This window comes from Chinchilla lanigera, unplaced genomic scaffold (genome assembly GCF_000276665.1).
Source record: "Chinchilla lanigera isolate Chin_1 unplaced genomic scaffold, ChiLan1.0 scaffold00037, whole genome shotgun sequence".
Taxonomy (NCBI): domain Eukaryota; kingdom Metazoa; phylum Chordata; class Mammalia; order Rodentia; family Chinchillidae; genus Chinchilla; species Chinchilla lanigera.
This window is the reverse complement of record NW_004955438.1, coordinates 15,187,646-15,211,575: the sequence shown is the minus strand read 5'-3', so window position 1 is coordinate 15,211,575 and position 23,930 is coordinate 15,187,646. Positions and strand designations below refer to the sequence as shown.

At 51.6% G+C, this 23,930-nt stretch overlaps 1 protein-coding gene across 3 annotated transcripts in view; it reads left to right on the top strand.

Moving 5' to 3' along the window:
* Itpk1 (inositol-tetrakisphosphate 1-kinase) overlaps positions 1-23,930 on the top strand; it is a 149,739-nt gene that overhangs the window by 46,155 nt on the left and 79,654 nt on the right. The window contains exon 1 of one of the 3 annotated variants that reach the window (XM_013517237.1): positions 10,882-10,960. The exons of the other annotated variants lie outside the window; for them this stretch is intronic. Coding sequence (XP_013372691.1) covers positions 10,928-10,960 — 33 coding nt within the window. The 5' untranslated portion in view covers positions 10,882-10,927. Of the gene's footprint in view, positions 1-10,881; positions 10,961-23,930 lie in introns of those variants that run through there. 3 annotated transcript variants of the gene reach the window in all.

The window sequence follows — 23,930 nt, the reverse complement described above, 5'->3', positions numbered from 1 at the left end:
TGCCACCTCTCTCTGTCTTGTATTTCGGTCCTTGCCTTTAGACCTGCTCAGTGCCATCTTGGCTATACTTGGCCCCTGCTTTCCCAGCAGACTCCTGTGCCTTAGCTGAAGCTGCCTGTTGGCGTGTGCCTCTGAGGCCAGAGCGCTGGTCTCTGAGGAGTACGAGTTCTGGCCCGCGTGTGTGCTCGGTGTGTGCTCGTGGGTGAAGTAAGGGCTGAGCGGCTGGTCCACGCACACGACAGGGCAGGGGCTGGGGTCCGTGTTTGTCAATGTGCGCTTGTTGTTGGAAACTTGAGAAATAAGATGGACCTAAAAATGAAACCCCAGAGATAAACATGAAAGCAGTTTTTAGTGTTTTCCCCTGAGCTTTTCTCATATCTTTATATAAAACATGCTATTTGTTGGATGTGGTATGTGATAGATACCCAGGTAGGCTTTTCTGTCTCCACTTGGGGGATGGATTCACATTTGTTGATGCCATTTAAACTCTTGGAGATTACTGTTAAAGTCACTGCATCTGTTTTTTCCCCTTTCCTGTGTCCCACCTATGCCTGGTTTGCTGTTACTTAGCGCCGTTGATGTCTTTGGACGTCATGTCTGCGGACCAGAGTCACATCTGAGGTATTTACTAAAGTGGATTTCTAAAGTGAGTTTAGGCATCGAGTCCTCTTGTTGTGCTGGTGCCAGCACGGGTGGCTTGCAGACTGTGCCCTCTGTGCCCTCCCAGCCCCCATGTGTGCAAGGCTCTTCTCTCAGCCAGTTTATTGCAGCGTCTGTCATGCTGGGCTCTGCTGGAAGCGGGAAGTTGGGGAACGCAGGGATCTATAAGGCAGCATCAGGTGACTGCTCTAAAGGATGCAGTGTGGCCACCACCCCAGCCTACTGCCTGCCGGTAAGAAGAGGTGACCTTGACCTTTGGGCCAGCCTCTGGAGCAAGTAATCATGTGCATTTACTCATGCGGTCCTCGTAATGGTCCAGTTAGGTAGACGCTATTGTCATCCCCATGTTATGGACAGGGAAGCCAAAACAAAGAAGGGGTGAGTAGTTTGCCCGATAATAAGGACACAGGTAGTAAAAGGGGAGCTGGAACTGGAGCCAGGCAGCTGGCACTAGAAGGCTTGTTTATTATGATCTTTAAAGCTTTCATAGGAAAACCTATTTGACATACCAGAGTCAGGAGAACATAGTGTAATGGGTTCCCGGTGTCCTTCCTGTAGCTTGTTTGTGTCCACGTGGCCAGTACAATTTCAGGGGTATCCGTGCTCTTACTGCGTAATTCTGAGGTCAGTCTTCTCATTCTGTCACTTCACCCACGTTTCTGAAAGACGAGGACCGACCCTTGCTCTTGACTCCAGCTGAGCCATTTGGGGATAGGTGGAGGCTGCCTGGCTATGGGGCGGCCTCTCCTGCAACTCCTGCCTCTAGGACAGGGAAAGGATGGTGCTTAGTAGGTCTGTACTGGGCACTGGGCCAACAGGAAAAGCTGGTTAGAAAGCTCAGTGGATTGAGTGGATCCACAGGGGTTGCACGTACTGATGCTTCCTTAGGAGTGGGCGTTATAACAGAGCAAATGTGAACACAGCCTCCTGTGTTTTGGGACCTTCTCTGGGCGCTTAGCTATATTAACTAACTTGATACACCAGCCCAGAGAGGTACTCTGATTAGTTCTATGCAGTAAATAGTGCTTTTCTCCTCATCCCCACTTTACAGATAAGGAAACTGAGTCAGATCGTGGAGCTGGCATGTGAACCCAGCACACTAACTCTGTGTCCTTCTGTTTTGTAAATCAATTTCTAATTAACATCCAATTATATATATCATGGGATGTGTGATGTTTTGATATGTGTATACCATGTGGAACAGCTAAATCAAGCTGATGGATTCATCTCTTTTATTGATTATTTTATGGGGTGAGATGCCTTGAAATGTACTTTAGTTGTTTTAAAATACACAATACATTATTATTGACTATGCTGTAATCCCCATGCTGTTGCAACAGAGCTCAAAACTTCCTGTTCCTCTGTGTCTGAAACTTCGCACCCTTTGACCAGCGCTGCCCCAGCCTCTGGAGACCATCGTCTACTCTCTTTCCTTCTGAGTTCAGCTTTTCCAGATTCACTGTCTGTGAGGTCCTGTGGTGCTCATCTCTGCGCCTGGCTAAGCTCAGGCAGCACACGCTGTGCAGGGCTGACTCCGTGTGGCTTTGCATGTTCTGAGGCCAGTGCTTTCTTGCAGTCCTGTGCGCAAGGGTGTCTTGGTGTCTCCTGAGTCCAGTCTTTTGCTGTCGGGTTGCTGAAATGCTGTTTCTCAAAGAAGCCTCACCTCTCACCTCGTCACTGCACGGCTGCAGCGCAGGGTGCAGGGTCAGGATGTAGTCCTTGGAGGGATCCATGAAACCCTGAGCAGCTGGTTTCTGCTCCTGGATCCCCCTCAACCCCCGCCTCGCGCAGTACCCTCAGAGCACCTGTGCAGAGCCACCTGCCCACACAGCTGAGCCTACGCTCCACACACCGTGTTCCTGCAGGCTGCCCCAGGCCCCCGCTTGGTGCATCCGGTGGATGCTCGTGATGTGTCCAAACCAGGCTCACAGTCCCTAGCTCCTTAAAGGCTTCTTGGGCCTTCCTGAAGGCCCATTTAGCCCTGTGTTGTCACGCCCCCATGCCCTGTGCACCCAACCTCACAGGCACACACGGCTTCTTTTCATGGTGCCGTTGCATGCTTTTGGCACTTTCCCTCACCTTCTCTGCAAGCTTATGAGGACCATTGGCCACATCTTGTTCTTCTGGGGGCCATGGTGGCCCGGTATATATGTTCTGGAGTGTAGAAACATCTTACCAAGAATCTTTGGCAATTAGCAGAAAATAATGGATTACAGAAATGCATGAGCTGGAGAAGTTCCCTATCTCATTCTCCCAAAATAACCACTGTTAGCATCTCCATTTCTTGCTATGCCTGTACTAACCTATTTCTTTTTACCTCTCTGTCTTGCTTTGGTTCTGTAACACCTTCTCAAATGGCTTTTAGTGCTTTTGAAGCTGGGATGTGAGAATTTCACTCGATGGTGCCTTTAAATGGGGGACTCGAGTTACTGCAGAAGAGCTGTCATCTGTACTTGAAAGTGGATGTGTGTAGGTTGGGGCTCGGGGTGGGATCTTGGTATTTCTTTCTCAGCAACAGGTTGATATAGCATCTAGTACCATTTCCAAGGGTCTGGACAGTATCCCTGGGGGACTGGTTCCAAGAACCCTTGGGCTGCTCACATCCACAGATACTCAAGTCCTCTGTACAGAATAGTGTAGTATTTGTACAAAACCTATACACATCCTCTTATACGCTTTTTTTTTTTTTTTGGTCTTTTTTGAGACAGGGTCTTGCTATGCAGTTCAGTTTTTGTTTTTGTTTTTGTACTGGGAATCGAACTCAGGACCTTGCGCTTGCCAGGCAGGCGCATATATGCCACTGAGTTATATCCATGACCCTCACTATGCAGCTCAGGCTGACCTTAAACTCACTTTGTAGCCGAGGCTGGTCTCAAACTTGCAAGGATCCGCCTGCCTCAGCCTCCAGAGTGCTGGGATTACAGGTGTACGCCACCACGCCCGGCTTTTTCTCGTGTACTTCAGATCATCTCTAGAATACTTATAATACCTCAAGCAGTACAAATACTGTGTAGGGATTAATGACAAAAAGCCTATACATGTTCAGTACAGACCTTTTCTTGCAAATATTTTTGATCTGAAGGTGGATGAATGAATGCAGAAGCTGCAGATACGTAGTTCCAGCTATCTTCATGAACTGAAGATCGTTTTCTTTATTCTTAGGAAGTGCTAACTTGTTAAGTAATTTAGCATTTGACTGTTGTAGAACAGGAAGGATGAGTTGCTTGCTTTATTTTTACAGTTGAGGGATATTCCTAGCTTTTTAGGGTTTTGTATGCTTTACTTTGTTCCTCTTGTCCTGAAGGAAATTGTAGTAACATAATAGCAGATCAAGGAGCAGAAGAGGTTAACTAGTAGCTCTGCTGTTGTGGGAACACCTCGGGATAGTGCTGAGCTTCCTGGCAGCCAGTGCATGTGGGGAAATGAGATTAGTTACCATGGTGAGGAGGCCTGCTAAGTCTTCTGAAGGGTGAATGAAAACAAGGGAGGCTGAACCTTTCTCCCTGAATGTTGAACCTTGTCAGCTTCGCAAGTAGGAAATCTTTGTTTTGACCTGGGTGATAAAGAAGAATTATAACGGAAGCAGAAGAACAGTAGCCTGAGCACATCTTGCATGCGTTTATCATGCAGGGCTGTTTTGAACTTTGTGGTGCTCTTCTAATCCCAGCCCTCTCCTCCTCCCTGCTTGGCCGGCTCCTGATGGCTAGCGCCTAGTGTACCTGTAACTTCACTGCGGGGCCATCCTTCCCTTGAGGTTTGGCAGGATTTGTGTTCAGCTGCCGGGAGCTGACTGGAAATAACAGTGGTGTAAATAAAATATGATGTAGATTTCTCTGGAATAAAAGATGCTGGATATAAGCAGGGCTGGTGTTAGGGCCCCCCAAATTGTAAGGACCTCTTCTCTGTTTGTGCCTGGATACTAGCCTCCACGCCGGCCTCTTGGGTTGAGGTCACCTCCTTGCTTTGCTGCTGTCGGGCTTCCAGCTTGTCTGTATTCTGGGCAGCGGGAAGGTGGTGAGGGAGTCGGGCACCCCCTGGGGTCCAGGTCTGCCCTTATTCAGTGGCCTCCCATAGAGTCCCTTGTCACACTGCTGCCTACCACGCCTGGGTCAGGTTTGGGCCACATCTGGCAGCCAGCAGGCAGGGAGTGTGTTTTTCTGGGTACGGTGTCACCTTGAGTGAATTCAGGGATCTGTTCCCGAGGAGCCAGCGAGAGAGGGGGAATAGGTGTTGGGCTGTAGTGAGTGAGCCCGGCTCCCTGGGGCTCTCACCTACAACTGCGCTTGCTGTTTGCCCCCTCTGAACCTCAGTTTCCTCATCTGCAAAATAGAAGTATGACAGAGTCCCGAGGGATGGCACAGAGCCTGGTACATGATTTGTCCTCAGAAGCAGCTGTTTGGGAGTTTTACTGGTGCTGCCACCGTCACTGTTATTGTCAGTAGTCTGTGGAAAATACAAGTCTAAACAGGGTGTTGTGTAGTTCAGTGATGCGTGGAAGTCGAGCCACAACAAAAGGATCTCTCTTGTGTGACTTGCTCTTGTGAAGAAAGAAGCCAGAAGTGCCTGTAGGTTGTCACATCTTCTTGGTTTACACAGCAGGCCTGGCAGAGTCGAGTGTCCTGCTGCGGTCCAGTGAGGTCCTAATCCGCCGTCTCCTCTCCTATTTGGCAGGCTAGGGCTCCCTCCTGTACCCAGGGTGGACCCTGCTGGCCTCCAGCACCCTCTAGGATTGGAGCAGGTTTTACCTTGGCTGAGGTGCATTTCGAGGCACAGGCTGATTTGCTTGTTCCCTCGTTTTGGGCCCAACCATGATAGGGTGAAGATCTCTGCTACATACACACCCTGCCCCAAGCCTGGTGTGCCGTGCCGCTCACCCTTGGCCTCAGGAGGTCACAGGGAATCCTGGACTGCAGTTTCTTGATTTTTCCAGATTTGAGTCGAGAGCTACAACTTGGCTCTGCTTTTCTTTCTCCCCTTTATCCACCTTCTGGCTAGAGAACTCCCCTGGGAACCACAGTGACCTCATCTGATCTCTGCGGCGATGTCTGTCGGCTGGGTAAGTGGCAGGCAGAGATAGCCCTTCCAGAGACCCTGTGCTCCTTCCCTAGCCCTGTCCGCCAGCATCACTGTCATCTGAGTCTTTCTCCTTTTGAACTTTATAGACTGGCTGGAGAGCATACCCTATAAGGAAGGAGATCCCGGCTTGCTGGTGCCCAGCCTGCCCTGTGTCCCAGGAACTCGCCGGTGGTGTGGCTCAGCACTCCTCAGGGGCCACTTGGGGAGGCTCTTGGCGACCCCATGGGAACTAGGTACAGGGATAGGGTGGGGACTTTAATCAGGTGCCCAGGGAGCGTTTAGAGCTCCTGGGCCTCTTCTGCAAGCACACAGCCTGGAGTCTGGAGGAGAGCGGAGAAATCCCAAAATGCTCTTGGTGTCTTTGGTTTGGGTTTCTCTGAACCAGCCTCGCAGCAACAGTGACAGCTCCTGCTTGTGGCTTGCCTGCTGGGTGCCATTGTTATTGCCCCCCTTGCCAGATGAGAGGACTCGGCTCCCCCAGGGGAGTAGGTTACATCCTGTGTTGACCATCGAGCCAGCAGCAGAGCTGGGATTGGGTTCAGGGGTGTGTGATGGCAAAGCCAGTGCCCTTTCTGCTTTGAAGGCCACCTGCTTGATTCCTAGTTCCAGCTCCGCCCCTTTGTAGCTTCGAGCCTCGGCAGCCTCTCAGAGGCCCATCAGCTAGGTGGTGACAAGACTGATGAGAGAGAGGGGGTGAGGGCAGGTAAGAAGGCCTTGTGAAATTGTCAGAACCTCCTTGCCCAAGCTGTGGGTAGCCTGAGGCCAGGAGACGGCGCTAGGGGAGCAGATGAGGTGGTGGGGTGCTAAGGATTTTGCAATATCTTTCTTGCTCCCAAGATGACTTGGGTCATATGAAGCCTACCCTTGAGCTAACTGGGCAAGAATTTGGCCTTGACTTAGTGTCTGTCCCATTTCAGATGAATGGGGCCCCTGGAGACCCTAGCTAGGAGGGCTACTCTGTTCTCTTTCCCTGGGCAACATTTTTTGCCGCAGGCCCTGCCCAAGTGGCCATAAGTTATTCACAGTGTTTTGACAAAATCATCAGGAGCCCGAATGGGCAAGGATGCCTTTGGGGCCAAGCTGTGGATCTAGCAGTGCGACGGGGGTTGGGGAGAGCAAGTAAGAAGGCCTTGTGAAGGCTTTTGGAAGGAGGCTGGTGTGGAAGAGAGCTGGGAGAGGATGGGGCCATGCATTGATTGAATGTGACGAATGGGTGGCGTAGCCCTCCCCTAACCCCAGGCAGCCGGGCATGGGGCTGTTGTGCTTGATAAGGTGTCTGCTGACTTAATATCCCACTCCTTGACTCAGGGCACATAGTTACTTTTTTGTGTGAGGCCTCAGTGCCTGCTCTTATCTGGGAGGGGAGCTAGGACTCCATCCAGCTTACTCTTGAAAAGATAAAATGCCCTTGGGTACAATAGCCCAGGCCTTGGCCTTGAGCACAGCCAGGGAGACCCTCCAGCTGGGCTGTCAGGAACCCATTGCACTTCGCATGATTGTGCGGAAGTGTTGTAGGACCAGGGCTCCGTGTCCACTTGATTTCCAACCTTTCAGAAGGTGGTTTACAATGTTTTCCTGGTCGGTGCAGAGCCTCATGTGTGACTGGTGAGAACAAAATATGCTTCCTCCCAGTCTGGGGATCCAGGGTCTCACTGTACAAGCATCCTCTGAGTGTAGAAATGCATGCGCACTGGTGAATTTTAAACAAATTGTGTCTTGTAACCTGTCCCTCACCACACACTTAGCTGTTACCCCTTCCGTTAGATGTATATGATTTGTCTGGCTTTCTTGATGGTTGATAACTCTGGTTGTAACCGCAGCTATTTGATTCTCCTGGTGGGTGCTGGCCTTGCCTCTCATTTGTCGCAAGTATAAGTAGAATTGTGGTAAACATCCAGTTCTGATGTCATGGGGACAGGTCTGTGATTATTTCTTTGGGTTACAAAATAATGTGTATAATTTTTGCACTGTTAAAGTAATGTATGCTTCTTGAGGGGAAATCCACAAGCATTACAGGGAATTGCAGAAAGGGGACAGTGTTCTGGAGTTTGTCCTTCCAGGTGGGTGCCCTGTTGTGACAGGTGCTCCAGAGACTTCTGTGGCCTTTGTTTCTGTCTCATGAGCCATCCCTCTCTCCCTCCCTCCCTTCTTTCTCACTCATGTGTCAGCCCTTCTGTCTGCCCACTGGGGCTGGTGGGGGCTGGTGGGGGCTGGGGCCCAGCTGCAGCTCTGCCTATGGCCGTTTGCCCTGTGATTGTTGACCCAGGGACAGGATGGAGATGTGGACTGATGAGGAGTGACCAGTACTATGGTGGCCTGGTCCTGCCTCTTCCTGGCACCATGAGCCTGCAGGACACTTCGCAGGGCTTCAGCTGCTCTCCTGAAAGAAGAGAGGGCTTGTTGTGGCACCTGCCTCCCAGGCCAGGAAGACTGTAGGAGAGGGGGTTAAGGCGCTCGTGACACAAGACCCACGTGCAGCATCTGTGACCGCTGGTGGTGGGTTAAGACTCATTCCTATTCTTCACGTGCTGGCTTGTATTTGGGAACCTATATTTGCAAAGTTGATTTTTGAACAGAGAATCAGACAGCAGCTTGCATGTTCAGCTCCCTTTTGGTGGGGTATGGGCATGTAGCCCTCAGTCTGTCCCTGCAGGGGTTCTTTTATGGAACGGGGCCAGCCCAGATGTTGGAGCAGGATTTCTGGTGTGGATATGGGTCACTGGCCCAGGGAATCCTGGCCATGTGACCTTGAACCGGTTCCCTGTCGTTGTAGAGCCTGTGTCTCCTTCTCTCTTGGGCATTTTTACTTTATTATTGTGCTGGTACCACCCACTGGGAGTCTTGGAACTCAGATCTGTTTGTCACGCACTGAGTTTGGCCTCCTGTCCCCCATGCTCATGCCCACCTGTCCGGGCTGTCCCTTTCAGCCTGCTCTCCCTTCTGGAGAGAGCCCATACCCACCTGGCTGGCATCTGCGCCTGTCTCTCCAGCTGGTTTCATCCCCTTTGGTGACCCAGACCTTGTTGTTCCCTTATCTGGTGGGAAGCAGAGCTCACCCAGGTGGTGCTGGTGAAGACTTTAATCCAGGGCATTTATAGAGGCAAGGGCAGAGTTCCGGGAGCACAGGAGGCTGGTGCAGTGTGCCCCGAGCCCAGCAGCAGTGGGAGCTCTCATTGGTAGACCGGCAGGTATGGGGAGAAGTGTCACTGGAGCTCTGTGACACTTCTGTGATGGGAGGAAGCAGCTGCATAGTGAGCCATGACGACTGCCCATGTGTGATTGAAACAGGGGAGAGGAGAATAAAGACCCCAGTCCTCTCTCTTCCTTCCAAATCTCCTGCCAGTACCTCCTGTTGGCTCCATGCAACTGAAAACCCTGGGTCCTGAGTGATGCTCTCTGCAAGGTCAGCCTCCCAAGCCTGGAGCAGGGCGTGGCGTAAATAGGCAGTGACCAGGTCCTCTGCACCCTGCCTTTTGATGCTATGGAACTCAGAGCCAGGCAGCAGTGCACCTCGTGTTCTCTGTAAGGAGGGGACCCAGTATGGCCACTCCAGCTCCATCCAGGTTCCTGTCTGGCTCTTCCAAATGCTCTTCTGTGGCTGTTGTCCCATGGACCCATTTTCTGTCATTTGGTTGCTTGTGATTAATCCTTTGAGGAGCCATCAGACTCGCCAGGTGGGCCCGTATCTGGGCCAGTCCCTTCATTCCTTCCATTGCCACATATTCTCCCAGGTCCCAGTGGCAGTTCCCTGTGGAGATACTGGGATGATCAAGTCTCTGACTTCGTCTGTACTGGAAGCTTGGGGAGATAAGAATCATAGAGCTGCATTAGAAGAGTTGGGGAAAGGGTGGACTCCTGTCTGCCTGCCTGTGTCTCCAGGAGCTGGGAAGGGGTCCTGCCAGCTTGACATGGTCTGAGCTAGGGATTCTCTGCCACTTGCTGGTAGGTGGTCACTTAAGAGACAAGTAACTTGTCGTGCCACTAGAATCTCATGTCATGATCTTTTTTTCTCCTCAACAAGGTGCCTGAAGCCACCAAGCCTAGGGCGAATGGCCAGGACAGCCCCTGTTGGGCATGCCCTGGAACTGTGGTGCTCACCCATAGGAGAGAGCATTAAGCTAAGGCTGCTGGTCCTGAAGGCTGTGGTCTGGGTCTGTAGGGGACCCAGCTTCCTGCTGGCTCTGCCTCTTCCTCCTGCCGCCTTGTGCAGCATGGGCTGGGCTCTGGGTCTTTTTCTGTGAAGTGATGATGGACGGGATCTCTTGGGTCTCATCTGACTCTTCTGAGAGCAGGGACAGGAGATCTCTCCACTGCCCTCTTTCTGTCTGCTCCTCCTTTCTTGGCCTTTCACCTTGCCAACACTGAGTTCATACTGCACAGTGGAGGGGTCTGAGCTCTCACAGGGTTGAGCATTTGGTAACCTGTTGGAAACAAGACCGTTGGATGATCTTTCAGTAGGACAGATTCTGAGTAAGTTCAGCCAGCTCTCCACATCTGACCTCACTCAGGTGCAGTATTTTTGTGTATAGCAAAGGCACACATGGCTACATGTGTGTGCATGGGGGATTTGGAGTCAGGCTGACCTCGTTGAACTTGCCTTGGATCCTGCCTCTTACCTTCACCAGCTTTGTGGACTTGAAACAGCCACTGCATTTCAGGCAAGTTGATCGCGAAGCTTTTGTCAATCATCTCCTTATCCTTGCCCGCCATTGCCTGGGTGGTGCTTGCAAGACCAGCTAATGGGCACAGGTGGAGGTGCAGGCACTTTGTACGCTGCCAAGTGCCCTGTGACATGGGTGTGTGACATCTTGTCCCCGGTGGTGCCAGCTCTGAAGGCTCAGGAAGCATTCCTGGCAAGGCCCGTTTTTAGCCTCACCGCGTCATGCTCCAAAAATGCTCGCATGAAGTTTATTTAACTTTAAGTGGGGTAAATTCTGAAACGAGTTGTTTATTGTTCAAGTTGAATTTTTAATTTCTCATAAATTCCCCACAAATTGCTGTAGTACATTTATGTTTATTGAATCTGTCAGGGTTGTTTATGGCACTGAAGCCTGGTCTCCCTGTGTTTGTGGTCTGTTGCCAGGGTGATGCTGGGGTCTGAGATGCTAAAGGACAGTCCGTGCTCCCAGACCACATGGAAGGTTCTAGAATGGGCTCTTAGGTATAGTGGAGCTATGGGCTACAGCCCCATATGCCAGCCTTGGGGACACTGAGATCAAAGCAGGTACACGTGGGGACTGGCTCAGGTTCACTTGCTAGGAAGTGGGGATTCTGGTGACTCCAAGTGGGTGAGTGTGTGGGAAACATAATTTCTGTCTTTTCTATCAAACAGGAGTGACTCCCTCTTGGGCTCTAGCCCATCCTAGATAGCCCTTCCTGAGCACACTAGGTTACAGAAAATTTCCGCTCACTTCCAGTCCTGGGAACACAGCTACAAACCCAAGATAGCATAACACGGGCCAAGGATTTTCTGTTCTCCCTTCCTCTCAGCAACCCTTCGGATTCCCCTTGTGCTGCCTGAGTTAGCCAGGAGAGACTGTGAACCTCCACACCAGCCGCTGGGAAAGAGGTCAGGTGCCCTTTCTGCGTTAGGGATAAAAGGGGCAACTGTCCTTTGTCGTGCATGCCTGCTGCCTCGTTGGGGTAGGCTTGTGCCCTTTTGCAAAAGGAAGAGCGGTGTCGAGATTTCTTGATGTGTGAATGCTTTACTATCTGCACTGAGCAGTTGAGTCTGGGGGCTCACTTCCGATAAGTCCCAGGCTGGCATGACCTACTGCATGCCAGAGGAGGTTAAGGCCATGTGGGAACGGGGTATGTTAGAAGTAGGGCTGGGATGATGAATTGTTGGGAACCTTGGCACTAGGAGGTCATTTTGTGCCCTTGCTTTTTGCTTCCTTCCTTACCATATCTTCCCTTCTTTGGTTATCCTGGAGTTTTCTCTGTTGACTTGACCTCTGGAGGTTTTACTTGTTTTCTCTGTCCTGTCTACTCCTGAGCATCAGCTTGGACTCCATAGACCACTGGAACCACAGTCACCTGGGAGAGTTTTTAAAAAATAGAACTCATTTTTAGAGCAGTTTTTGGCTCACAGCAAGATTGAGCAGAAGGGACCTATAGTTCCTGTATAACCCTGTGCCCCCTTGTGCGTAGACCCCCATTATCAACATCTCCCTCCAGAGTGGTACACGTACTATAGTTGATCCGCCCGCGTGAATGTATCATCACCACCCGAAGTCCGTAGTTTAAATTAGGGTTCCCTCTTGACCTTGTCCATTCTGTATACCTGGACAAAGGTATAATGACATGCATCTACCCTGGTGGTATCATTAAGCACAGTCTCACCGGCCTTAATCCTCTGTGCTCCACCTGTTTTTTTTTTAGTCTTTCTGAGACAGGCTTTCACGTTCAGTTCAGGCTGGCCTTGAGCTCACTTTGTAGCCCAGGCTGGCCTTGAACTTGCAAGGATCCTCCTGCCTCAGCCTCCCGAGTGCTGGGAATACAGGCGTGCGCCACCATGCCCGGCTTCCACTTACACTTTTCAAAGTTCTTTTAAAGAAGTACTAATGGGGGCTGGGGATGTAGCTTAGCACTAAAGCACTTGTCTAGTGTGTACAAGACTTTGGGTTTGATCCCCAGCATGGCAAAGCAAACAAACAAAGAAATAAACAGATAAACTGATGGGATGGTACCAATTAACTGTGGATTTCTGGAGTGGGTCCTGAACACTGGGGTACCCTGAAGTTTCCAGGGGATTCTGATTGCAATACAGCAGGAAGGCGAATCTCTGGATTGGAGCCTTGGCTCTTAGACTGAATGGCGGCTGGACCCACGCTGAGTCTGTGGACTGGCAGGTGTGAGGGGCTGAGAGTTTGATCTCTGCGCATTTCCAGGTGATACTGACGCCCTGGCCTGAGTGCCTCTCTCTGAATACCACTGGTGTTAAACAGTGGTGGAGAACAGTGATGCGGGGCACATGGGCTTTCAAGCCCTCTGGGTGTCTGGGAGTTTGCATCGCCTGCTCTTAGGACTGAAGCTTGATGGGGAGATCAGGGCCATTTTCTATGCCACCAGCTCCCTGGCGACCTGGATTGTGAGAAGGGTGGTGGCGCAGGAAAATATTATAGTGAGTGCAGAGTGAGCCAGGGGGCCAGGTGAGACTTGAGGGTGGATTTCCAGCGCACTGACTCCCTCTCAGGCAGTCTGTGATCTCGTCAGGGATCCCTTGGTCCCTCCCGCCAGGACAGACAGGCCTCCAGGATAAGGACAGCCTAAACCAGCACAGCCCCTACCCCTGCTGTCAGCTAGGGCCTGATGTGGAGGCTTGGACCTTCTGTAGAACCCAGGGGTAGTGATCCTTGTGACAGAAGCAGCACATTCTTCAGCCCAGGCTACCCTGGGTGCCTGGCATCTGTCATGAAAGACCTTGATCAGAACCAAACCTGCTCTGCTTGGCTGCTTAGGAGCCCAGCTATAAAATTATTGTAAATATAGCTAACATTTGGGAGTGGTTTATAAAGCACTTGAAAAAAAAAATCCCTCATGTAAATCTAAAGCCAGTGTTAGAAGAAGTAGGGATGATGAATTATGCTACCTTTGGCTTAGGGATGATGAATTATGCTACCAATTTCAGTTGTGGAAACTGAAATTCAGAAAGGTTAATTAACTTGCCCAGGGTCACAGAGCTCTTGGGCAGAACTGGGGCTTGCACTAGTGCTGTGTGCTTTCTGTGCTGTCAGCCCATCCCCGTGGTACCCCTTGCTGGGGTGCGTGCTCTTCCACGCATGCACCTGAACACAGAAGACAGAAGAGGCTGGCCCTCTCTGGAGTGGAATGTGCTAGGATTTTGTGTAACAGATTTCTTCAAACAGGCATTGTGGTTTTTGACATGTCTCTGCCCAAAGGTGTAGAAGCACCACCCCTAGCTGTGACAGTGACAGAGATTGGGGGTTGTTCAGCTTGCTGGTGGATGGGAAAATTGTGCTGAGGGATGTGTAGTCACAGGTGCTTCCAGCCTCCTTGAATTAGGGTTAGCAGCCAGGGACAGAGTAATGTTTTTCAGCCTTGGCTCAGCAAGGTACCTAAGGGCTCCTTGAGGGTACCTGCTTTTGGAGAGGGATGGAATTTTTACCTCTATTCACTATGGGCTCCCCTCATCCTAAGAATTGTTTTTGATCTGGGGTTTCCATATCAGACTTCTTGTCAGGAAACACTCTGTGGTCAGAGCTTGAAAAATGTTTGCTAAGGGAGTGGAGTTGGGCTGCCTCGGGGGCCGGAGTCCTGGGATGTTCAGCTCCCCCGTGTCTGGGGAGATAAGGTCCTGTGGGTGCAGAGTGCTGTCCCCAGGTGACTAGCGATGGTTGGTGTCAGGCCCTGAGAGCTAGCGTAGGGCCATTGGTGGGTGATGGATTGATGGCTTGTTGTCCATCAGAATGGACACAATATTGAGTATCACTGCCATGTCTCAGCCCTCGGGAGATTCCAGTGTTTTAGCACCTTTGGGGCACTCCTATCTGAGAGGAAGCATTTTAATCTCCTAAGCAGGTACTGCTGGGCTTAGCTCTGCTGATGGGGCAAATGACTCACTTCCTCCCAAGAATGCAGGTGTGCCCCTTCCTGGTGACCAAAGGTCCTGGTAGGTCTGCAGTGGGGTCTGGTGACTCGACTCTCTGGATCTGTAACCATTCCCCATCTGATCATGATTTGTAAGAGTCTTGCCAAACCCCTGGACTTCTGGGACTTGGACTTGCCATCTTTCTGGTTGGCTGAAGGGAATAACAGAGGCAGAAGTGACATAAAAGGAGGCACGCAGAAGCCAAGGCAGGACCTAGCCACATGGTGGGGATGCATTTGAAGGCCAGCTGTGCTGTTTGTCTGCTTGTGACCCCCTGAGCCTGAGGTTCAGCTGTTGTTCCTCTTTTGCTGTGAACAGGACAGCAGTGGCTAGCCCAGGGGCTCTTGGGAGCCTTCGTGGTGTGTGGTACTTGGTTCATTTTTGCTTGTTTTTGCTGGGTGGCAATAGGGCTTCCGTGCTCAGGACTGTACCCGGTGTTCTAGAGGGCAAGCTGAGTAGAAAGTGCTGCCTCAGAGATGAGGGACCTCCGGAAGCCTAGTTGCTGTTTCAAGGCTAGGAGCAGAGCCAGCAGAGCCAGCATAACCACTGGGCTTTCTTTAAGGGCAGCCCATCCTCCTCCTGTAAACGCTCTCTCTCCACCGGCGCAGCTTTGCTTCTATTTAAGGCAGTGAGCGCACTTCCTCCAGCTTGCTGCCCCTTGGCCTTTGCTTTGTCCCAGGAAGGCTCCTCTCTCAAAGTCTTTTGTGGCTGGGTACAGCCGGGCAGGAGTTGCCCTCCCCGGCATGAGGGCTTGTTAGCTCCACCTGCCCCCAGAAGGCCTGCGTGTTTTGGCGTGCTATGGCCTAGAGTGGCTGTGCCCTGTAGCGTGACTCTTACCTCCCCCACTGAGCAGCTGCTTCCCTTGAGTCCTCATGAAGCCCCGACTCCATGTCCTCCCCAAGCAGCCAGGGCAGGTACCTGGGCCCGCATTTTCATAGCTCATTCATCTGGTTCTCGCCCTGGATGTTCCCTTACTCATTCTGACCTCCAGCCTCCACCACAGACGCCCCAGGCCCTGCTGGGCTCACCTCCTCAGCCCGGCCCCACCGGGGGGCACGCTGGTCACTGTCAGGCCAGCACCCTGCCCTGCTTTTCCCAGTCTGGAGGGAAAGTATGAGCTCCAGAGAGGACTGCATGAGGCCCTTGCCAGTTCAGCCCCACCATCTGTCAGCCTCACCTCACGCTGCTCCCCAGCAAGCCCTGAGCCGCGCTGTCTCTGTGCCCCCGCTATGCTGTGCGCGGCCTACCTTGGCAGACTGCTTCTGTCCTTCAGACCCCATCAGATGTCACTTCCCAGCAGAAGTGTTTCTTGATGCCGCTGGTCCCTGGGCTCCTGCAGGGCTGTCTGTGCCAGCTTCTGGCATTCCCTCTTTCGGCTCTGTGGTCTGAAGCCTGCCTGTGCCTCTACTCTCTCCCCCGAGCCGTGGGCTCTTCCGGGCTCCACCGCAGCACCTAGCAGAGAACCTGACACGCAGGAAGCCCCCAGGAAGGATGCTTGTGAACTTCTTGCTTTTCGCTCAGGGCCAATCTAGAAGCCACAGAAGTGGTTTATTAGGGCTTTTAAGGGGGAAAGGACTCGTATTCTTTAATATCTGCTAAGTTGCCTTCTTGGCATGTGTGCTGTCCATCTTCCACACGGTCCTGTTTGCTTTGGTCGCGTTGGGATTGGTCTAGGTGTGTCATGGAACACAGCTCTTTTGCCAGACACTCTCATTCTAGCCTCCCTTGCAGCTAAGGGCATTCGTTTTGTACGTTTGCAACCAGTGGGAAGTAAGGGCAAAGAGTGTTTCCTTCTTTTATGAAAAGATAGCTGTTTAGGGCTTTTCCCTGCTTCCTGCCTTCCAGATACCCTGTGGGGGTATGTGGAGCTGAGGCAGCCATCTTGTGACCATAAGGTGACAGGCACAAGAACAGAAGGAACCGAGGTAAGTGTGGCAGAACAGAAACTTGAAGAACCTGGGTTCTGTTTTTTTTTTTTTTTTTTTTTTTTTTGGTTTTTCTCCGGTACCGGGAACCAAACTCACGACCTTACACTTGCCAGGCAGGCGCTTTGCCGCTGAGCTAAATAAATCCCCAGCCCCAGAACCTGGGTTCTTGCTGACATCAAGCTGTTCAGACATCTCTCTTCAAACTGTTTTTAATCAGCCTTTAAAATCAAACACACTTCTACTCATGATTCTGAGCTTGATGGAACTATTTAGTTTTCATTGTTGTTATGAAAAAATGAAACCTATCTTTGGGATAAGGATCCCAGCCATTATTGAAACACAACTTTGAAGGTGAAGGTGCTGACCAAAACATACCAGCTCTGAGTGTTATTACTGTCATGCAAGCTGGACGCTTAGGTGCCCAGTGAGGTGGCTACTGGACATCATGTGTTCAGAAATATGTTAAAGAACGAATTATACCCTGTGTATGAAAAAACATAAAAACTTGAAGTTATCAGCATCAGCTTTTCTGTGTGAGAAAACATAAAGAAATGTCAGTAAGTGGAATTTATTGGCACACATGTCTCAAAAGGTCGAGAGATTGGTTGGCAGGTTTCAGGCCATGGAAGATTCAGATTTGTCTTATTGGAAATACTTTTTCATTCATGGTGGGACCTGGCCAGGTCAGGAAAAGTTGGTTGCCAGCCATGCTGTGCCCTCAGCTCAGCAGCTCCCATAAGAGGCAGGTGTCGAACAAGAGTCCCAGGGCTGGTTGGTGCTGGCCAGTGCCGCCCAATCTGGTCCTGCAGTATATTCACGTCCCAGGGCTGCTGTAACAAGGTGCCACAACGTGGGTGGTTTGAAAGAATGAAAATGTATTCTCAACTCTGGGGAATAGGAGTTTGAAATCAGGATGTGGAGAGGGTTGTGCTCCCTCTGATCCTTCCGGTGCATATGCCAGGGTGTATGTGGGGTCCTTCCTCACCTCCAGCTTCTAATGGTCACAGGTGTTCGTGGCCCATGGTAGCATCATTGTCCTCTCTGCCTCCATCTCTACATGGCCATCTTCTGGCCAGGGTCCTTTGCATGAAGGACACCTGTGAGGGCCCACCTTCGTGATCTCACTTTAACGTGATTACATCTGCAAAGACCCTGCTTCCAAATGCAGTTACATTTGCAGGTAGTGGGTGGTGAGGACTTCAGCCTGTCTTGTTGCAGGCCACAGATCAACCCATTCACCGGTCCCTTGGGCTGGGTGATGTGATTCTCTGATTGGCCAGACCCGAGCCACATGCCCACACAACAGTGAGGCTGCGTAACCCCCTGGACTTAATGTGGACTTAACTTGGCCTTGGAGAAGGTTCTCCAAGGGACTCAACTATGGGAAGGCCCTGAATGCAGGGCTGGCAGGCGCAGTGTTGGTAGCAGGGGTTCACCAGCACCAGAGTGGCTTGAGGGCCCAGCTTTTCAGTGAGTGACTTGGTGAGTGGCCCAGTGGTCTGCTCTTCTCTCTTAGCCCCCTTTTCCCCACCACCATCCTTTGACTTTGGGGAAAGGGACTGAGACAGGTGGGACCTAGATGGAGAGGGAGAGCCAAGAGGCTTCTGCTGTTGTCTGGCTTGCAGCTCGAGGTGTGGACTCAGCCCCGCCATGATGCTAGGTGCCCCTGCAGCCACACCCATCCGAGTAGCGTGCTGATGGGATGCAGCCTGGGTAGGTTACATAGTCACGGAGCTTGGAAGATAATGAACTATCCATTTGCTGCTCTTATTTATTGACAAGTTTTTCAACTGCCGTGGGAGGCAAAAATAATGTCATGGGGCAGGAGAAGATTGGTATGTTCAGTCCAAAGGGAAATGGAAAAATACTAATTCCCTGTTCCTACCCGTTTCTTTCCAGTTGATCACTCATTTGGAGATGTTTTTGTTTGCTGGGTTTTTTTTCTCCTGCCTACTTAGCCTTCTGCAAAGGTCCTGGAACAGAACAGTCTGAGCAATCTGAGCACTGAAATGCATCCTGAATGTTCACCACTCCCTGAATGCTGCTCTTATCTCCTTTATGACATGGCTCATGGTTTCCTTTTATCTATAACATGAGGGAGGCCATGTGGGAGAGGACACCTGAGCTAGGCAGACCCCATGCAGACCCTGGTGCCACCATAGCGAGCCCTGAATTAGTAGCATATCTCTGAGCCTCAGTTTCCCGTACAAAATAGAAATGGGAGTAGCCCACAGTCTGCTTAGTGGTTGTGAGCCCCTCAGCCAGTTCCTGCAAGCAGGTTTGTGTATGTCGGAGACCCCTAGCCCAGAACCGCAAGAAAGTCTCAGTTTGAGTGTATGGGTGGCTTGGGAGCGCAGACAGGGAGTGTGGTTGCTTCAGACCACATGGGGACGTTTGCAGAAGCAGAGCCCAGTAGTGGGGTGGGGTGGGGGCAGAGGGGTTTATGCACTGCCAAGGCTTGGGGCTGGGTTCATGGACTAGCTGCAGACTGGTCTGACCGGAGCTGTGAGCTGCTTTGGGAGGCAGTGAAGCCTGGGTTTGGAAGGAAGCCGGGGGAATGTAGGTCCTCACTTAGGGGCAGTAGGGAACCATGGATAGTTTGTGAGTGGGTGAAGAGAATATTTTCAGGAAGGGTATTTTGACAGTTTTCACTCAGAGCAGATTGGATTTTGCCCAGGCTAATGATTGGATTCTGAAATCCACGCTGAAATAGCAGACAAATAGCAGAAGCCGGGGGAATGTAGGTCCTCACTTAGGGGCAGTAGGGAACCATGGATAGTTTGTGAGTGGGTGAAGAGAATATTTTCAGGAAGGGTATTTTGACAGTTTTCACTCAGAGCAGATTGGATTTTGCCCAGGCTAATGATTGGATTCTGAAATCCACGCTGAAATAGCAGACAAATCCAAACTAGAGAATATAGCTGAATTTACTGGTCCTTTTTCATCAGTCCTCTGATTATATGCAAACCAGGGTCTCTAGGTCTTTGTTTGTTTGTTTTTTCCTGGTACTGGGGATTGAACCCAGGGACTTGTCCTTGAACTATATCCCCAGGCCTTTTTATTTTCCTTTTGAGACTGGATCTTGCTAAATTGCTTGGGCTGAGTTTGAACTTGGCATCTGCCTGCCTCAGTCTAACTGGTTTTTAAGTGCTGAAGTGTGTTCCAGGCTGGCCCCCATCCCCTTCCACCAGCCTCTGCCTCATTTGGTGAGTCGTGGCAGAGCCTAGCTGTGGGGCAGGCATGGCATGCTTCCGGCCTCCTTCTGCAGCAGCACTCTTTGCCATCATGAGGGGAGTTGAATTAAAAGGCCTCACTCTGTAATCCCAGGCAGGAGGATAGCCATGAGTTTGAGGCCAGCCTGGGCTACATAATGAGCTCAAGACCAGGCTAAACTATATAGCAAGACCCTGCTCTGGGAGGCTGATGGCTGTTGACTGGCCAGTGCAGAGAGGCCTGAAGTTTGCCTAGAGAGATGACTGCCTACTCCTGAGAGGAGCCTCAGAAGTTTGGAGGTTTGCTTTGATCTCAAGCCTGTCTGTGTGCAGGTGAGGGGAGTGTGGTTCCCGGTGAATCATCCTCTAACTTGAGGTTTAAACACTGACTTTCAGCCCAGACTAAGAGCCATACATCAGGGCTGTGAAGTTAGGGTTCTAGCTCTTTACGATAGATCTGATGCCTAAGTGCCCCTTTCCTGTGACCTGACTGTGCCTGGCCCTGGGACCTGCACCCAGTTGGTCACAGTGCCAGTGGATTTTCTTGCTTCTTCCTCCTTAACCGCTCTGATACTTACTAGAGATGGCTCTTCTGGGTGGGCCAAAGACAGGCTGCACCCCCTTCCCACCCTGCAGAGCTGGTGTTCCCTGGGCAGTGGTCCTTCTTCTCTGTCAAGATCTGTGGTCCCTGGAACAGGTGGGTGATGGGCAGCCACAGTACTGGTCAGTTACTCCACCTGAATGGTGCCATGTAGTTCTCAGTCCTTTATCTGCAGACCCTGTGGTTCATTTCTGGTCCCTGATGATGCAGCCCTGGATTCCCACACTGCCAAGCCTCATGCGGTCACTTAGCAGCACACTATGCAGCTAAGCAGGCGGCTGCTGCGTCTAATTAGCCCTGGCCTAGGCTGTGGGTTAATTTTTATGCTGGAGTTTTTCAATAATTACCAGCTTGACCTTGGTCATGGTCTCCTTCCTTTTGGCTGGGCCTCAGCTTCCAGGTCTGCACACGAGGGGTTGGACCAGATCACGAACTGGTGATTAAGCTGTGTCAGGGCCCACATGTGTCTTGTTTGGTCCACATAGGATTTTTCCATTGTTCTCTTTGAATTGGTTGCCAGGAGTTTAACCAGGTGCACAAAGTCCTCCCATCCCCTCTTCCCCACACCAGTCAGCCTCATGGCTGATGTTTGCTCTGTGGGCATTTCCGTCTGTGGTGTTCATCTGCTCCTAGGCTCCTGCCCTCATCAGAATCCCCTACAGCCTCTGGCTCTGAAGCCATGAGTGATAGACAGACACGGAGAAGGGTGAGGGGTTAGTCATTCACGGGGTGAAGAATGGTTGGAATCGAGGACTCTGGAATTGTGTTAGTCAGCTCTGCGTTGCTGTGACAAAATACCCAAGAAACAACTTAAGTAAAATTTTATTTTGGCTTATGGTCTTGAGGTTTCAGTTTATGGGCAGCTGGCTTCATTGCTTTGGGCCCATGGGTGAGGCAGAACAGCATGGCAGAAGAGTGTGGCAGAAGAAAGGTGCTCACCTCACGAAGGCCAGAAAGGAGGGGTGGGGGTGGAGAATGAATATGAATTAGGCTCCACAGTTACGCCTCTATGACCTGTAGGCCTTACCTCCTAATTTCCCCTTCCCTGGAAATAATGCTATCAAATAATGAATCTATTAGTAGATCAGTCACTGGGGAAGTTGGCACCTTCATGATCCAGTCACCTTCCAAAAAGCCCATCATCAGCTGGCAACTAAGTCCCTAGCACATGGCGTTTGGGGGACCTTTTAGGTCCAAACCATAATGGAAGGTCCAAATCTTAATGCCGAGCACAGGGTGGAGATGCTATATGGACTAGTGGACTTTCAGGCCATAAATGTCTCTGGAACAAAGTTGAAGCCAGGACTGTGGCAGGGTATACATTGGGGTCATCAGGAAGGTGCCAGGAGGTATGGAAAGGCAATGACGGAGCTCCCCATAGGCCCCAGGCAAGATACCAGCCCTGCTTCCAAGGTCCCAGACAGCTTGTGGCTTGGGCATGGCCTCTGGAACCTAGGTGTGCTACCCGTAGCAGGTGCCTGGCTCTGGCTCCTAAGCGTAGGAGTTCACAGGCTGTGGTGATTAGGTTTTTATCAAGCCATGCATGAGAATTAGCCTCCTCCCAGCCAGGCTGAGGCTACCCATGCTGGGGTGCATGCTTCTGCCAGGTGGGACCGAGCAGGAGGGGCTGCTCTGGATCCAGGCTTGCCCTGTTTGCCCTGATTGCTGGGTGTGTATGGGATTTCCTGCTGGAAATAGCCCCAAAGAAAAGACTTATCTGTGGGGTGACCCATACATGTGTTAAGTGTTTTCTACAGGAGCCTCAGAAGCATGCAGGCTTGGGCAGTCTTCATCCCTGCTTGCCTTCTGCTTTCCACTGGCATTGAAGCTGATTGACTGAGAAGAAAGGGACCATGTTTGTGCTTAGCCCTGGTGAACAGAAAGTAGGTGTCATCCATCAACTGAGCCCTCACAGGGCCAGCACGGTAGCAGAGTAAAGACAATGTGTCTCAGTTTGCTCCACCTGTGTTTGAACCTTGGATTTGTTACTATGACATCCAGAACATTTATTTATACTCTAGAATGTTAATTTCCTTAAGTGAAATGAATGACTAACTGCACTGCTGCGGTGGGTGTTCTGAGGGGTGAGGCGTGTGTGAGTCTGTGAGGGCCCAGCGTGGTGCAGGCACGGGGCAGGTGTATGTGAGGTGTCCCTGCTGTGGCCTGTGGCATCTGACACCATGGGGGCTGGGTGAGGTGGGGTCCTTGCTATTAGGATGTTACAGTTAGAGGGATCAGCGGGAACCATCATACTTTGCTGTGTTTTGGGGGTTCCCAGTATGTGACCCCTCTCCCAGTTTATCTGAGGCTCTTATCCTTTAAGTCTTGGAGGCTGGACACAAAAGGTCTGGCTCTTCCTCACTGTGCACGACTGGCCAGGCACTGGTCATGGTGGCTGTGTGACAGAGGCAGGTGCCAGATGGGACAATGAGCATGTGTGCCCAGGCCCCTCCATGCGCCTCTGGGCCTGTGTTGCAGGGCCTGGTTCTGAGTGGGGCTCTCCTGGCTTCCCACATTTTCTGAGCTGCACAGTGACCTTTCGCAGCCCTTTTGCTGCTTGGGCCAGCCTCGGGTGGTTCTGGTACTCACATCCGAGAACCCACTGGCTTCTGGGTCTCAGAGTAGTCCATGCTAAAGCAGGGAGAATGCCCAGGCAGCACCAGGAGGGAGAGAAGGGTCTTTGCTTCTGCCTTCAGGGAAGGCTCAAGGAGAACTTCTTGGAGGAAGAGGCATTTACAGGGTGCTTTGTAGGACAAAAGACTTGGAGGAGGGAGTTTGTGTTTGAGGTTGGGTAACACATTACTGTGTGATGAGAGAACGTGGACTCTGCTCGGGGAGATGATTGCTCCATTCCGTGCACTCACAGTGAAATGTAAGTGACACCAGCGCCCGAGGGCTCTGCCTTTGTGAGGAGTAAGCCTTTGAGGACAGAGCCCGCCCTGCAGTAAAGGCAGCTGTGTGGAGCCCACTGAGCACTGCGTGCTGGCACTGGTAGCAAAGCGGCGCACTGACTTGGCCTGGTTGAGGTGCAGGGCAGTTGTGCAAGGTCAGCTCCCTCCTTGCAAGGCTGCATGGCTTGGCCCAGACAGTGGTCTCCTAGAGCTTCTGCCCAGAGCCCTCTAGCTCATGCGCCAGGTTCTTAACTCCCTGTCTCCACACTGAACTATGTGGAGTGGGTCTGACTCTTCGTTCTTTCCAGGTGAGGAGAGTTGGCCTTGGTGAGGTTCAGAGGTTCGCCCCTCCCGAAGGCCTGCTAGCCAGCCTCTGGGGCCAGGATGTAACACCCAGTTCTCTCACCTCCAAGTTTGGCTGTTTCCCGTAGCTTCAGAGGGTGACAGTCACAGGGAGTGAAAATGGCAGTCATCCAGGGCGGGCACAGAGCCACTTCCTGCTCGGGGAGTGCCGGGTGGCTTCCCGAGGGGGGAGGGGGGGAGCATGCTGAGAGCTCAGCAGGTAGATGAAGGGGAGGAACTGCAGGTAGAGGCCTGGGGTATGAACACAGCATCTGGGGAGGACTTCAGTATTTGGTGTCTGCCATGTACGTGGGGTACCTGGGCAGAGCACTGTGTGCTGGGGTCAGGGACCTGGAACCCGTTCCAGCAGTGGTGGGACTTGTGCAGGTCCTCTGTCCTGCCCTGCCTTGCCCTTGTACCTCAGCAGGACCCTGAGCCCAGTTCCCGCTTTCACAAGGGGAAGCAAACTCTGCTTCGTGAAGCCAGAGTCCGTGACCCAGGCGCGTCGTGTTGACCCTTACACTAGACCTTGTAGGCTGTCAGCTCCCGGGTTTGTTGGGTGGGCATGAATCCCCTATATTCTCCTCCCAAAGAGTGGAACATAAAGGT